This window comes from Aspergillus novofumigatus, assembly GCF_002847465.1.
Source record: "Aspergillus novofumigatus IBT 16806 chromosome Unknown P174scaffold_6, whole genome shotgun sequence".
Classification (NCBI taxonomy): Eukaryota; Fungi; Ascomycota; class Eurotiomycetes; order Eurotiales; family Aspergillaceae; genus Aspergillus; species Aspergillus novofumigatus.
Genome location: NW_020194279.1, coordinates 2,496,542 through 2,510,512, shown reverse-complemented (window position 1 = coordinate 2,510,512; position 13,971 = coordinate 2,496,542). Strand labels below are relative to the sequence as shown.

The following is a 13,971-nucleotide window of genomic DNA, read 5'->3' as shown; positions in this document are numbered from 1 at the left end:
CTTCCTTTTCCTTTGCGGCTACGCCTCCCTCCCCCTCCCTCATCACCACCGTTTCCCCGCCCCCCCTATGATCGGATGCCGAGCGAGTAACCTCGATTTTCGACCTGGCTGCGCTCACTGCTAGATTTGGGCGCTGGTATAACCAGACCAGTGAGCGGAAATTTCAGTCCACGGGTTAACTCTTGTGGACGTGTGCCGAGAACGAAAAAGAACGGATAGCGATCCTTGGGTCCGGAACCTGGGTACCTTTCAAAGCGTGGATCCGTCGACCATCCGGTCCTCAACCATCGACTGTCAACCGCTGGGAGAAGTCGGCAGAGAAATTCAGCAGTCGAAAGCTTGAGTCGAAGCTCATCGTGGTGAATCCTGCGCATAGCTCCTCCGCCACAGGCATGGATTAAGATCCTCGGAGGAACGGATAGCAATCGTGATCGCTGCATTATATCTTTTCGCTTCATATTCTTTCCTTAAGGTGTGTGCTTCGCTGCCTAGCTTTGTTCTCATGGATCAATTCACCGGCAGCAACGCAACGACGCAACGACGCAAAGAGCTAACGCTTCTGGTCAACTTGCTAGACTTTTATGACCTTGAGTCTTCCATTTCTGTCTACATTTAGTCGGCTGCACGGTGACAGCTGACGTCCACTCCTTGGTTTCGCTACGGTCTACGATTCCGCCTGTTTCAGACTCGTTACAGACCGACCCGTCGCTCCTTTCGCTTCATACAACGTCTTAGACCCGTCTCTCACTCCTTTCGGCATATGGTCTATCCGTCAACACTCTTTCAATACCAGTTCAGTTCAATTCAATCAGTATCCTGCATCAATCGATCTTACTTTCCCTCTTTTGCAGATCATCTCAGGCGCTGTGCAGGCAGACACACGTGCGTTATCGAATACTGAACGATTGCCCATCAGTTCACCTCACTTGAAGCATTGCAGTTTATTCAGTTCCCAGGCTTGCATGCGATTGTTGGGGGATTAGGAACGCTCAGGAGGACGACTGCCAGAATGGCACACAACGGCATTTCTCGGAGTCAGCGGCTTACCAGGCTGATGAAACAGAAGCATCGAACACGTCACGAGGAAGTCGAACCAGCCAGCCAACCAGGGGAAGGTTCGGCCGGGTCGTTGATCTCCAGTATGAAAAAGGCGCACGTCCTGGACCATAACAAGCATCATGGGTCGTCAGGGGAGGTATCGCACAAGGACTCGGACTATTCGCTAGGAAAGCGTCAGGATTCCTCCGCCGTCCCTCCAGGATCTCAGACGGAGGCGCTGACCACCGCGGTAACCAGTGTTGGCGAAGCGCCTCCAGACACTGTTGCGGCTCTTCCAACGCCCATATCGGAGCCTGCTTCCAGTCAACCAACCGTGTCTGTTCCTGTCGAGTCACCCCCGCGGATGTGCCATCGACCACTTCGTTAAATGAGATTCCTACCCCGTCACCTGGCCCGACTTCTTTCACCGCGGACACTTCGGCTACTACAACCGCTAGCGATTTGACGATCATACCCACCACCTCTGTTTCTTTGTCATTAGACTTATCGGCTTCAATATCGGTTTCGGTTCCAACGTCTATCGCCATCATTAACTCTGCGAGTAGCACCCAGTCGTCCGCTTTAATACCTAGTGCTCGATCCTCGAGTGCTGTATTGAGCTCAACCCCAATAGCCTCACCAAAGCCCACTTCGACGAGTACGATTTCTAGTTCGACCAACACCAATGGTACCAGTTCATACGCTTCATACGACAGCACTTCCAGCGACTCTGGTGATTACTCGACCACGTCCGTGCCAGAAGCCACTACCACTGCGGACCTGTATAGTACGGGAACGTATTTCGTAGGCGGAGATTCAGGCGCAACTGCTACGGGCCAGGCTCCCTCAGCGACGACGTCGTCATCGTCCTCTGGTGGTGGCTTGGACAGCGTCACGACCAAGCGCATTGTGGGCGGAGTTGTTGGAGGCCTCGCTGGCGCATTCTTCCTGCTCGCCCTGCTCTTCTTCCTGCTGCGACGGCGCAAGACGGCCTTGTTTGGACCGAACCGTGGTCTCCCAGCGAGTGATGGGGCTGGCGGCACGGCTGGAGAAGGAGGATCTGTTTCACGCACCGAGATGGCGTCACGGCGTTCGAGCCGTGACCCCCTGTTCACGGCGTCGTACTTTGCTCCGGCTTTTATGAAGCGATGGAGGCAGTCGAACCAGACGGTGCGGTCTGACGACAGTACCTTGACCTCTACCACCACGAGCGAACGCGGGTTCCAGAAGATCTCGGGCCGCAAGATCCCCTCGGTGCTGCAGTCAGGGGGGGATGGCTATGGTGGCGGGTTTGATCAGGGATCGCCGACGGCGTCGGAGCCCAGCATGAGCCTAGCCCCGGGGTCACCCGTCCAACCTCGATCGGTCATCTCTCAGCCTCCTCCCTCGATGCCGTACGGAATGCCACTGGATGTGAGCTACACGCGGGAAACGGACGAGCCCGAGTCGGTCGTTGTCTTCCGACCATCACCTGCCCGGACGCCGGTTGCCAGCTCGACGAACGTCAGTGTGGTGAACGTACCGGCGGCCTCGCGTGCCATTCCTCAACCGGGGGGTACATTATCCCCCACGATTCCTCAGCGGCCAGACGGACTGGGCCGGAGTCACCCAAGCTTCGACGGCAGCCGGGGAGTCGCTTCACAGAGAGCCTTGACGGATTGTGACCAGTTTGAGTACATAACTCGAATATGCCTGCTGCAAATAATGCATTAAGAGGCATTCTCTGTACGGATCGACCGGACTTATAGTCTGCAGTTCTCCGCTCGCTGCGTCGATCGCCAGCCAACTATCACCGATTCGCCGTATATCAGTCCGGCGCAACTACCAGCGCAGCTCCTTGGTCACGGCCCACCATCCGGTAGTAATTCACCGGATTCGAGCACGCACCTCCATTCGAAGTCAACCTTAAGACTCTACACTATATTTGCACATCAGCGTGCCATGTCTCTCATGTCTGGATTGTACTTGCTTTCTTTTATGGATACCCCAATCTATTCTATTTCTATCTCACATCTTCTTTGGCTATACTTTCTCACATCTCATGTACATTCTTCTTCTTCAATCATCTCTCTGAATGCGAGATCGGGTTGAGTCTCCCGTGTTCGGCGTCAAAAGTGTACAGATACAAATAACGTCACTGGGCTGGTGGATAATTCCCGAATAATACAAGATAATCAATAATTGATAATTGTCTTCTGACCATGCTCCCAACAAATATTGTAGCCTACTGTCTGTGTTGTGGTTGATCGTGAGCTGCAGCCTTGACCATCACTATTGATTTTCGGCAGCCAACCAGCGATCCATGATTACAAGTGTTGTCTCACCGTTGCGACGCGATGTTTCATCAGCAGCTGCTTTAACTTCTACCGTGCCTACACCTAGTCTCACAGGCTTCCAGAGAAAACGAAATGAAGCCTGTCCTTAGCGCAATCCCTGAATATCTCCTATAAATTACTCCGTATGACACCCCCGCATTCCTCTCACCCCCCACCCCTCTCCATTGCTTATCGTCTATCAGCATCCGCACCCGCATCCGCATACCGCTTAACCATGAAAGAACCTACAACAGAACACGACCTCCCCTCCAGACCCATACCCATTAAGGGGCGTAGCCTCCGCTTCCTAGTCATCGGCGCCGGCTCCCGCGGCAACGCCTACGCCCGCGCCGTAACAACCAGCACCCCCGCATGTATCCACGCCGTCGCCGAACCTCACGCCTTCAAGCGCGCCGATTTCGGCCGGAAGTATATCTGGGGCGAGGAGGGGCAGCCAGCCGATGGCCAGGAGTTTAGTGATTGGAGGGAATGGCTGGAGTGGGAGACGGCGCGGCGCGCGCAGCCGGATCAGTCTCAGGGGGCAGATGGGGACGGGGTGGACGGTGTCTTCATCTGCACGCTCGACGAAACACACGTCGAGATCGTGACGGCTCTGGCGCCATTGGGGCTGCATATCCTCTGCGAGAAGCCGCTTGCGCTATCGCTGGGTGATTGTCTAGCTGTTTACAAGGCCTTATCGCCAGCCGCTGGCGACTCCAGCGGTGCCAATGGCAGTGCCTCCGGCGGGGACAACAAGATCTTCTCCATCGGCCACGTCCTCCGGTACAGCCCACACAACATCCTCCTCCGCAAGCTCCTCCTCCTCGACCGCGCCATCGGCGACATCGTGTCCCTCGAGCACACCGAGCCGGTGGGCTGGTGGCATTTCGCACACAGCTACGTCCGGGGCAACTGGCGGCGCGCGACAGCCCAAGGCGACGGCTCCCTGCTTACCAAGTCTTGCCATGATATCGACTTTATCATGTGGTTGCTGTCCTCCCCCGCGGAGTATGTGACGGCGCAGGGGAAAATGCAGACACAAACACACCACCCCCGCAGCATCACCTCCACCGGCACCCTGACTCAATTCCGGCGCGCCCGCAAACCACCCGCCGCTGGCGCAGCAGCCACAAACTGTCTCTCGTGCCCTGCAGAGCGGGAATGCATCTACAGCGCTGTGCGGATCTACCGCGACCTGCACCTGTCACAGGGGGAGACAGGCTGGCCTGTTAAGATCGTGGTACCTGATATCGAGGACGTGTTGCGCTCGTCTCCAGCAGACAAGGCACGTGCTGCCGGCGAGGCGCACCTCCTGGCCCGCCTGCGCGAGGACTACTCCCGCGAGGAGATGAGCGACGAGGAGATCGCGCGGCGACCGTGGTACGGCCGGTGTGTCTTCGAAGCGGACAATAACGTCTGCGACGACCAGGTTGTGACTATTACGTGGGATGACGAGGATGAGGACGAATCGCCGGTCGTCAACGGGGAGGGACAGCAAGGGCGACGCGCCAAAACGGCCGTCTTCCATATGATTGCCCCCACGGAGAAACAGTGTGAGCGCCGAGGGCGAGTCTACGGGACGCGCGGCGAGATTGCCTACGACAGCCGGACTATCTCCATCTATGATTTCGCGACGCGCTCGACTACCACCATCGAGGTGCCCAAGCAGCCGCCGGAAGAGGAGGAGGCGCATGGCGGAGGAGACTACGGGCTGGCGCGCAGCTTCGTGCGTGCGGTGGATGCCGTCGAGAATGAGGGCTGGGATGTGCAGCGCGCGCAAACCCATTTCGTCGGCTGTACCCTGGAAGAAGCGGTGCGCAGCCATGCCGTGGTCTTTGCGGCCGAAGAGGCCAGGCGGGAGGAAAAGGTCGTGCGGTGGAAGGAGTGGTGGGCAGAAAAGCTTACTGCGGCTGGCATCGCATGATTCCTTGATGAATGACTATGATGATTATGATGACGCTGAACTAATGACTTGACTGCATTTGATCTGGCACTGCCATACTACTATATTCTATCCATGCTTAATTACTTCTGACTTCATATTAACCGTCGTAAAACCAGCGCGGCTTGCCGTAGAAAAAATAAACAAATTAAGTCTTGACATCAGGGTCCTCCCGGCCGATGTACTCCTTGAACTTCAACAAAGACATGGCAAGCGCTACATTGTCCTTGAGATAGTCCTGAGTGTCCATGCCGAACTTGCTCTTGTCGCTCTCGTACTTCTCAACGTACAGACGGATGGTGGCACCGCTGCTGCCTGTGCCAGAGAGGCGGACCACAAGGCGGCTGCCGTCGTCGAATTTGACATACAGACCTTGGTTCTTGGTCACGCTGCCGTCAAGGTCGGTGTAGGCGAAGTTGCCCGCGTCGGCCACCTTGCGGCCGGACACAGTGCTGCCCACGAAAGAGTCCTTGTTGTTGACCTTCTCGGACAGGTTGGCGATCAGCTTGTTGGCAGCGTCGCTGTCGACATTCTCGTAGTCGTAGCGAGTGAAGAAGGTGCGGCCGTACGTCTGCCAGAACTCGTTCTGGATCGAGGCAATGCTGGGGGTCTCGTTGGGCTTCTGCTTGGCGACACCGGCGATGATGTTCAACCAGGCGACAATGGCCCACACACCGTCCTTCTCGCGGATGTGGTTGCTGCCAGTTCCGAAGCTCTCCTCGCCGCAGATGGAGATCTTCTTGTTATCAAACAGGTTGCAGAAGAACTTCCAGCCGGTGGGGACCTCGTAGCTCTGCAAACCCTGGGCCTTGGCGACTAGGTCAACCGCGCCGGAGGTGGGCATGGACCGCGCCAGACCATAAACACCCTGCTTCTGGAACCAGGGGATGAGCTTGGCGTGGTGTGCGATGATGGCCAAGCTGTCACCGGGAGAGACGAAGGTGTTGGCACCGTAGATCATGTTGCGATCACCATCACCATCACTGGCAGCACCAAAGTGGACGCCCTTCTTATCCACGGCCTCGACCAGCTCATGGGCGTAGACCAGGTTGGGGTCAGGGTGGCCGCCGTTAAAGTCGGGGCTGGGGACGCAGTTCATGGTGCTGTCCTGGGGCAGACCGAGCTCCTTGACGAAGATGTCCACACCATAGGGACCAGTCACACCGTGCATACCATCAAACAACACCTTGAAGTCCTTGTGGGTGCTGAGGAACTCCTTGATCAGGTCAAAGTCGAAGATCTCCTTCATCATCTTGAGGTAGTCCGAGGTGGAGTGAACGATCTCAACCTCCAGGGGACCATAGGTCTTGGTGCCAATGGTGGAGGTGTCGACATCGGGGATTTCAGCGATCTTGTAGGAGGTGAGGGACTTGGAAGTTTCGTAGATCTTGTTGGTGACGGATTCGGGAGCGGGGCACCATTGCACAGGTTGTACTTGATCCCAAAATCGGCATTGGGGCCTTGGAAAAATTAGCGCTCGAATTCGACAGAAGAAAAGCTTCACCTACCACCAGGGTTGTGACTGGCAGTCAGCAGGATACCACCGGTGGCCTTTCTCACACGGATCAGGTTGCTGGCGGCGGGGGTACTGAGAATGCCATTCTGGCCGATCAGGAGCTTCTTGACGCCATAGGCAGCACTGATTTTGGCAATCTTCTGGATAACCTCGGGGTTGTAGTAGCGACCATCACCACCGATGACAAGGAAAGCTCCCTCAGCACCCTCAGGGATGGAGAGCAGGATGCTGGTGACGAAAGCTTCGGAGTAGTGGGGCTGCTGGAAGACCTTGACCCTCTTGCGAAGACCAGAGCTATAATGAGGGACAATCAGCCAATTTGCTCAGGATGAAGAAAATGATTATTTAAGGGTAATCTAGAGTGAAATACTTACGTTCCTGGCTTCTGGTCAGCAAAGGGCTGGATGGAGACTGTCTGGACCGACATGACGTTGTTTGTTTGGGTGACAACGTGGGGTATACGGGGGCAGTCAATGAGACTCGACAGTACAGAACAAGTCTGCAGAAAGGCAAGGGATATAAAATGATTCAGTAGATCGGAAGTAGTAGAGTAGAGAAAAGAAGAGAAGAGAAGAAGAAAAAGAATTCACCGACTTTCAAAGAAGAAAAAGAAGAACAGAAGCAGGAAACGCAGAGAAGACAGGCAGGAGTCTAGTCTCAGTGGAAGTGGAGGGAAGGTGGGCCGATCACCACTGGTTGAGGGAGAGGGGCAACACAAGCGTCATTATTATGACTTTGGGAGTCCACGACAAGAAATAGTCTGGATATTGTCATACCAATGAGAAAGATGGATAGATCCATGCAGGTAGGTAGTATTGGAATAGTATCTAGCCAGTCAACTGCACTGTGGTGCTGCCAACACATCACAGCAATCATTTCTCCCAAGCATTGGCCTGGTTCATCGTATAACGTTTCAATCTTATTCAATCCTCTCATGAGCGCTAACCCCATTCCTTTCGCTACAAAGTTTGATCAAATCTCCTTGGCTCACCGAGCCAGATACATACTTGGTACATGGCTCCTAAGGTACAGTGTAGCTAGGAGAGCTCTCGTCCGGCCAGCGGGTCATAGCACAGAACCAGTACGGAGGATGGACTCGATAGCTAGACAACCATCTAATAGTACCATTCTAATAATAGCTACTCCCTAAACAACCTCTCCTTATAGAACCTCATCTCCTCGATACTCTCCAAGATATCCTCCCTGGCCAGATGCACCTCCTTCTTGGGCGGCACCTCCCTTAACAATGTCTCACCACCCACCGCCTCGCCGCCTCCTTGAACGCACTCACATCCAGAATCCGATAATGCAGCCACTCCAGCACAGCCTTATACGGTTCCTTCGCGAGGAACATCTTGTCGGCGTGCACGCTGTTCCCCGCCAGCAGCGCCGTGCGCGGACGAGGCACGTATCGCTGGATGTAGGCGAGCAAGGACGCGGCCGCGGCGGCGGGTTGGTCGTGGATGCGAGGACGGCGGCGGTGAGCCCCGTGCGACCGTGGGTGTCGACGCACCACGGCGACATGGAGTCGAGGACGGAGCGGTCGTGGTAGATGATGGTTTCAAAGCCTTCCGGGTCGAGGAGGTTGAGGTTGGCGTCGGTTATGTAGCAGCAGATCTGGAGGATGGTGTCTCTTTCGGGGTTGAGGCCGGTCATCTATGATGTCAGTCAGTAGGAGGCAGTCCTAAAGAGATGTTGGGCAGATGTCTGACCTCGCAGTCTATCCAGACCAGAGGGTCTGTAGAGCGTTCGAGCGGCATCCTGTAATTGCTAACGCTGCTCAGGAATCGTCTCCTTCCAATTGAGAACTGATGATTCGGATTCAAGAAAAGATTGTTCGACTGCAAGACGCGAAGTGGAAGAGGTTTCCACATTGAAGCTGGAGCTCGACACCACATTATTCCATGAATACAATGGATACAACTTAAACATAAATTCTGTCTCAATGTTTGGTGGTATATTGTCCTGCGAGTTCATAATTCTATAGTAAATCCCCATCAACAGTCAAGTCAATTCACAGCCGATAATTCTCTGTCAATAAATGTTTGGAGAAGAAAAAAAGCCATCCCGGGAATGACGCTATGGTATCCCCCGTCCAAGCTGCTCCCGTCATGTCGGCATCAAGCAAAAAGATCACCTAAATAAATTTCCCAGCCTCGACTGAGCAAAAAATACCTCCACTAGATAAGAAAATAGTGCAAGAATAAATCCAAATAGTGCAAGCCATGCGCTCAATTTACGCCAGTCCGTCACGGTCATGAAAAGATGCCAGTGTCACCGACCACAATGTGTCCCTAAGCTGGAGATTCCAAGCATCGAATCTCAAAATCTCAATCACCCTACAACTCTTCATCCTCATCTGCTTGCTGCAGTGCTGGTTGCTGGGGTGCTGGTTGCTGGAGTGCTGGTTGCTGGAGTGCTGGTTGCTGGAGTGCTGGTTGCTGGAGTGCTGGTTGCTGAAGCGCCGGCCCTTGTGGCTTCAGGCTTCCCCCAAACGTATTCGCAGTCGTACCAGTCTGCGTTTGCTCTCCAGCGCTTCCCAGAGCTCCGCTGATCTCCTGGGAAAGTCCAGACTCCATCCGGCGACGCAGCGAACTTTCATCCGCTTCTGATACGCTGGCTCGTTGCTTCTTCAGGGGACTACCCACAAATGCTCCATCGAGTGTATTCACAGCAGCCTTTACGGCTTCCGGGCCTGCAGTGCTGCTTGCCGGTGCATTAGGGGGGTCGTCGATATGCTCGAAGTGGCTGGCGTCTCTCCAGAGTTCAGGGGCTCCCAGCATCGGCCCTGCTACTAGCACCGGCCAAGCTTGCAGAAGAGTGTTGACGTTTAAGCTGCACCTGTTAGCCTAGAGTATTCTCAATTAGACCGGCGCGACGTACTTTGATTTTACGGACACCCTCCGCAAGTTCTCCTTGACGCTTTATATCTTCCGCGGTTAAATCATGGTTGTCTTCTTTGGCTTCCTCATCGTCTGCTTTGCCGAGAATGGAATCGTCGTCATCATCCTCGCTTTCCATGTCGTCGTCTTCCACGCTCTTGTTCTTCTTCTTCTTGTCCTTGTTCTCAGATTTGTCCCGGAAATTGAGGAATCCAACTGTACCGCCCGGTTTGAGGGGCCGATACTGGAGAAGTCGGTTTGCAACGATCGTCGCTTCGCGGAAACAGGAGTCTCTTGAGACTTCGGATCTTTCAGAATTCCCATCTTCTGTAGTTGTCCTGATAGACAGTTAGTCAACCTTTGCGAGAAACCAAAGCAATGCTCGAAACGTACTCTCTCCTCGGTACATAAAAGTAAAAATCGCATACGGCTTGTCAGAAGGATCGATGCCTGTAACCGTTTGCGTGCTGATTGTCTTAGGATCCAGCGTCTTGGGCTTTGCAAAGCTCGTCGTGTGGTCAATGTCCGCATCGTTGCCTTGCCCGCTCTGGTTATCCTCATCATCGTCATGAGCATCAAATTGCGGCGAGTACTCTCCTCGTTTGATCTCCCCTGAAGCCAGTACCCGGAACAACGCGACTTTGATCTGTCCAGCAGACTCGGGAATCGGATCATCATCGGAATCGGAATACGACATATCATCGTCGGAGACGTTCTCCAGAGGCGACTTCTCATCATTGCCATACCGCATGATCCCCTTGGCCCCCTTTGCTGATTTGGAGTCCGTCTCCATCTCACCGATTCCCTCGGTGGATTCACGCTTCAGCCGGCGTCTCTCCATCTTCTGCCGTCTTCGCTCAATCCGGGCAGCAACGTCCTTGCCTTCCAGATCCAGCCCGTTCAACCATCTCTCCAATCCGACCTCACGAAACAAAAACTCCCGCTCGGCAAGCCCACCTCCTTCGGACTCGGGCACGCTAACCCACCGCGAGTTGACCCAAGTCTCCTCCCCTCTCCGCAGCAATGTAGCGACCTCTTCCTTCTGCCGGCCATCAAAGTAAATATAAGCCGCGACCGTTTCATTCGGCGAGTTGGTCAAGGGTTGGTAGGGCGAAACGGCACTGGTGTACTGCCCGCGTTCGCTTGTCTGCCCGGGGAGGCCCCCACCACCTTAGGCTTCGGTGAGGGGTTGTCCGGTGTCGGTTTCGGCGTCGAGTACGGGACATCCTGGCCGGGATTCAGCAGCGTGATGGAAATGGCAAAGGTCGACTGTTCAGGTTTCCCGTTGGCGGAGTCCGGTAACTTGGGCGGCGGTACGGGGATGTAGCAAGCGATACGTGATGCCCGAGACTGGCGTTGAATGGAGTACTCGGGAATGGGGCCGTCCGGAGTGTGTATACTCACGGCCAGACCCTTGAAGCATGGCATGACGGGAGGGAGGAGGGGGAATGAGGGCAGAAGAAGGGAACCTCGTTACAGAGACCCGAGAACCAGGACCAAGCCGACGAAGATCGGAATCTCTATGAGAATGAGTAGAGGGGGGAGGAAGTAAAAAACCAATAAGAAAAAAGAGATGGTTGGGAAGATCGTGCGTCTGTGAGCGATAGCTTGGATGTGGGCTGTGGAGGCGGTCAAGATAGTACGAAGCGTGTTTAGTTGGGCTGCCAAACACCGATCGCCCCGGAATGATCGAATCCTTATAAAGAAACAATGATTGAGACTCGATCGGAATCTCCAGCTAACGGGGATAGATCGTCTAGTCAGTCGAGATGAATGCTTGATCAAACATCGAAAGGTACCGACCCCCTGGAACTCAGCTAGGTCGCTGATGATCTACCCTGCTGCTGTCAGGGCTTGGTCCGTGTGCGGAGAAATGGCAGGAAGGGGCAAGTGGAATGGTGTTCAAACATACCAAACACAACTTCGTAGGAAGTATCGGTACCTATCAGGCGGTGGATGTGATACCGTCCAAATGATCACTGTACTAGCCACAGGAACATGTGATAATTTGAGGAAAAAGTGACTTCGACAGGTGATGAACAGTGAACGAGGTTGGTGATGCGAGGTCCGCAGTGGAGGCACCCGATGACGATTGTCCGCTTGCTTTCCGTGGAACAGGTTCAAGTACCTGTCTATACCCACGAGAACCTCACAAGAGGCAAAGGGGACTGCAGCAAAACAATGGAACTGCAATAAGAATATGAGACTACCTTCAGGTGACAGGACCCTCAAATAGTGGACTTGATTATGTCTGATTACATGGTCATGCTGTCATTGCTCGGAACGTTCGAAGTGGTCATCAGTCATCGACGTCTATGCTTTGCTGCTGCGGTAGGTGAACCAGTTATTCCAAGAAATTACCATATGTTCATATGGACGTATCAATCAGTCGCTGAGTCTGAAATCATATGTACAACATGCAAGACAGGCCACTACATGACCAGCATATCATACCCAACTTCTGCTGAAAACAAGCAATTTTCCAAGAGCTACCGTCGAAACACGACTGCATCATGTATCGCAGTCCATCCTGTGGCCGATACACGGTAGAGTTGCTTGGACTGCGGAGGGTTCCTCCCAATGCTCAGAACCACCAATTCTCGACCATCCAAGCGAAATAAGAATCCCTAGATCAAGTCAGTAGTCTGCTTCATACTATGAGCATATGGATGACACACTCTCCCGTGCCGACTCTGGGGCTGAATTGGAAACCATATCTCCGGGTTCTCTAGCTCGGTCAACACCACCAGTTGAGGAAGACGAAGGTACTTCAGATGAGCAAAGCCAGCCAGTTCGGCGTGTATCAGTTCATGGAGCTTTTGTTCTAGGTCCATTAGAACCCTCGCAGGAATGAAATGACACATAACCGGAGTTAGAATGTCCCAAAGATCTGAGTATCCGACTTCACGGGCAATTTCGACGGCCGTCAGATCCTGATAACGGAACTCGCCTTTGGTTTTCTTAGTCTGCAGGGTTCCTAGCATAGTGGTCAACAGATTAGAACAGTTTATATAGAAACAAGATCATACTGAAAGCTCCTAGTCGAATGAGTTTCTCTACCACCTTTTTCGGCGCATTCATATACGCCGCCTGGTGCAAAGGAGTCCATAGGCTCAGTCGGTGCCAATCGTCTTCCGATCCTGTCCAGAATTAAGCAGCTGTCACTCAATTCACTCCGCTAGTCACATACTTAGAGTAAAAGAATTGCACCATGACTCGCCAAAGCGGCGTCTCCCTGTGTCCAGTGAAGATAACAACTGATGCCAATCTCCCCAATATGCTGCATCGGACAGCCGAGCTCTCTCTCTGAGATATGTCGGGTCCAATCCTGTCCTGACGACGTTTCCAAGCCACAGAGCTGGCTTCGTTGAGTTGGAAGAAGGTTGACTTGGTATCACATTGCTGGACACTTGCTTTCCATCGTTGTGCGATCCCGATCCATTGTGAGAACCATGTCCCTTCTTCCCTTGCCCGGAAGAGTATTTCACGACCGACTCATTACTGTCTTGACCCAAATGCGCCGTGCCGAAAGCTTCAGTGATTTGTGCCCATTCTTCAGCACGGCCCTTCATCGTAATGATCTCTTTCTCAGTTACCACACTGGACTGACTGTCGCGCCCGCGTCAGCTTCAGACAAACTCGGGCCTGTTTTTGAGGACTCATACGCTGCAATGAAAGTCAGGACAAGGTTGAGGTCCTTCTCGCGGGCCTCAAGCTTCCCGACCAACGCGGTGACATCACCCTTGTAGAAAACCCAGCTGAACTTCATCCAGATCTCGGAGTGCTTCGAGGCATCCCCGATCTTGTGAACAAACCCCAGGATCTCATCGGCTGTCTGGCGGTACGCACTATCATTGAAAGATAATGATATAGATTTTTCAACTGGGTTGGATAACCGGCTGGTGAGAGAGCGAAACAGCTCGAGATACAAGCGGACCCTTTCGCAGCGACTCAGCAGCTCGATGAGCGCCTCTTTGGCGCCCTTCATTGTCTCGATAACGTCCTTAACGGTGTTCACGATTTTCAGGAAGATGCCTGCTACATCTGCTGCCAACTGGGTAGCCGCTATGGGATCCATCCTGAAATATTACGTAACTGAATTGCTTTATGATAAGTTTTTCAAGGAACACTGTGTATTTATGTAGGTTCTTGAGAATGTCAGCTCGCACGCTTGCAGAGGTGGGGAGGAGCGTTAGCCTCGTTGAGTGGGCTGAGCTGAGATGCCCATCTCACGGTCTGATCATTAAACCAACAAGGTGTCAATGGACTTTCTATCAT

General features: G+C 53.6%; 6 protein-coding genes across 6 annotated transcripts; 2 read left to right on the top strand and 4 right to left on the bottom strand.

Annotated features, from left to right (window-relative positions):
* Nucleotides 1-1,009: 1,009 nt before the first annotated feature.
* Nucleotides 1,010-3,129, top strand: P174DRAFT_433594 (uncharacterized protein; the record flags this gene model as incomplete). The annotated part of the gene is made up of 3 exons (XM_024825815.1): nucleotides 1,010-1,374; nucleotides 1,497-2,593; nucleotides 2,753-3,129. 3 exons carry the CDS (start codon nucleotides 1,010-1,012, stop codon nucleotides 3,127-3,129), a joined length of 1,839 nt encoding a protein of 612 aa, XP_024680802.1.
* A 247-nt stretch (nucleotides 3,130-3,376) lies between these two features.
* On the top strand, nucleotides 3,377-5,360 carry P174DRAFT_263630 (Gfo/Idh/MocA family protein). Its single transcript, XM_024821497.1, has 2 exons — nucleotides 3,377-3,496; nucleotides 3,557-5,360. The coding sequence occupies exon 2, from the start codon at nucleotides 3,589-3,591 to the stop codon at nucleotides 5,275-5,277; it is 1,689 nt and encodes a 562-aa protein (XP_024680801.1). The 5' UTR covers nucleotides 3,377-3,496; nucleotides 3,557-3,588; the 3' UTR covers nucleotides 5,278-5,360.
* An 83-nt stretch (nucleotides 5,361-5,443) lies between these two features.
* On the bottom strand, nucleotides 5,444-7,564 carry pgmA (phosphoglucomutase PGM2; the record flags this gene model as incomplete). Its single annotated transcript, XM_024829156.1, has 3 exons — nucleotides 7,186-7,564; nucleotides 6,804-7,105; nucleotides 5,444-6,729 (listed from the first exon to the last, which is right to left on the bottom strand). The coding sequence occupies exons 1-3, from the start codon at nucleotides 7,236-7,238 to the stop codon at nucleotides 5,444-5,446; spliced, it is 1,641 nt and encodes a 546-aa protein (XP_024680800.1). The 5' UTR covers nucleotides 7,239-7,564.
* A 298-nt stretch (nucleotides 7,565-7,862) lies between these two features.
* On the bottom strand, nucleotides 7,863-8,918 carry P174DRAFT_444245 (oligoribonuclease). Its single transcript, XM_024828039.1, has 3 exons — nucleotides 8,285-8,918; nucleotides 8,074-8,225; nucleotides 7,863-8,050 (listed from the first exon to the last, which is right to left on the bottom strand). Exons 1-3 carry the CDS (start codon nucleotides 8,465-8,467, stop codon nucleotides 7,951-7,953), a joined length of 435 nt encoding a protein of 144 aa, XP_024680799.1. The 5' UTR covers nucleotides 8,468-8,918; the 3' UTR covers nucleotides 7,863-7,950.
* A 232-nt stretch (nucleotides 8,919-9,150) lies between these two features.
* On the bottom strand, nucleotides 9,151-11,121 carry P174DRAFT_462667 (uncharacterized protein; the record flags this gene model as incomplete). The annotated part of the gene is made up of 6 exons (XM_024830151.1): nucleotides 9,151-9,566; nucleotides 9,607-9,646; nucleotides 9,695-9,909; nucleotides 9,939-10,031; nucleotides 10,087-10,840; nucleotides 10,861-11,121. 6 exons carry the CDS (start codon nucleotides 11,119-11,121, stop codon nucleotides 9,151-9,153), a joined length of 1,779 nt encoding a protein of 592 aa, XP_024680798.1.
* A 924-nt stretch (nucleotides 11,122-12,045) lies between these two features.
* Nucleotides 12,046-13,840, bottom strand: P174DRAFT_444243 (uncharacterized protein). The gene is made up of 4 exons (XM_024828038.1): nucleotides 13,359-13,840; nucleotides 12,884-13,302; nucleotides 12,723-12,833; nucleotides 12,046-12,670 (listed from the first exon to the last, which is right to left on the bottom strand). Exons 1-4 carry the CDS (start codon nucleotides 13,769-13,771, stop codon nucleotides 12,321-12,323), a joined length of 1,293 nt encoding a protein of 430 aa, XP_024680797.1. The 5' UTR covers nucleotides 13,772-13,840; the 3' UTR covers nucleotides 12,046-12,320.
* Between the last annotated feature and the right edge of the window lie 131 nt (nucleotides 13,841-13,971).

Bases quoted from the DNA above. Each gene is read 5' to 3' on its own strand.
- P174DRAFT_263630 (XM_024821497.1), top strand. From the start codon at position 3,589: ATGAAAGAACCTACAACAGAACACGACCTCCCCTCCAGACCCATACCC.
- P174DRAFT_444245 (XM_024828039.1), bottom strand. From the start codon at position 8,467: ATGACCGGCCTCAACCCCGAAAGAGACACCATCCTCCAGATCTGCTGC. The intron at 8,226-8,284 runs GTCCTCGCATCC...GCCTACATCCAG, and splicing joins GCACGGGGCTCACCGCCGCC to CGATACGTGCCTCGTCCGCG.
- P174DRAFT_444243 (XM_024828038.1), bottom strand. From the start codon at position 13,771: ATGGATCCCATAGCGGCTACCCAGTTGGCAGCAGATGTAGCAGGCATC. The intron at 13,303-13,358 runs GTATGAGTCCTC...CGGGCGCGACAG, and splicing joins GTCCTGACTTTCATTGCAGC to TCAGTCCAGTGTGGTAACTG. The intron at 12,671-12,722 runs GTATGATCTTGT...CCACTATGCTAG, and splicing joins CATTCGACTAGGAGCTTTCA to GAACCCTGCAGACTAAGAAA.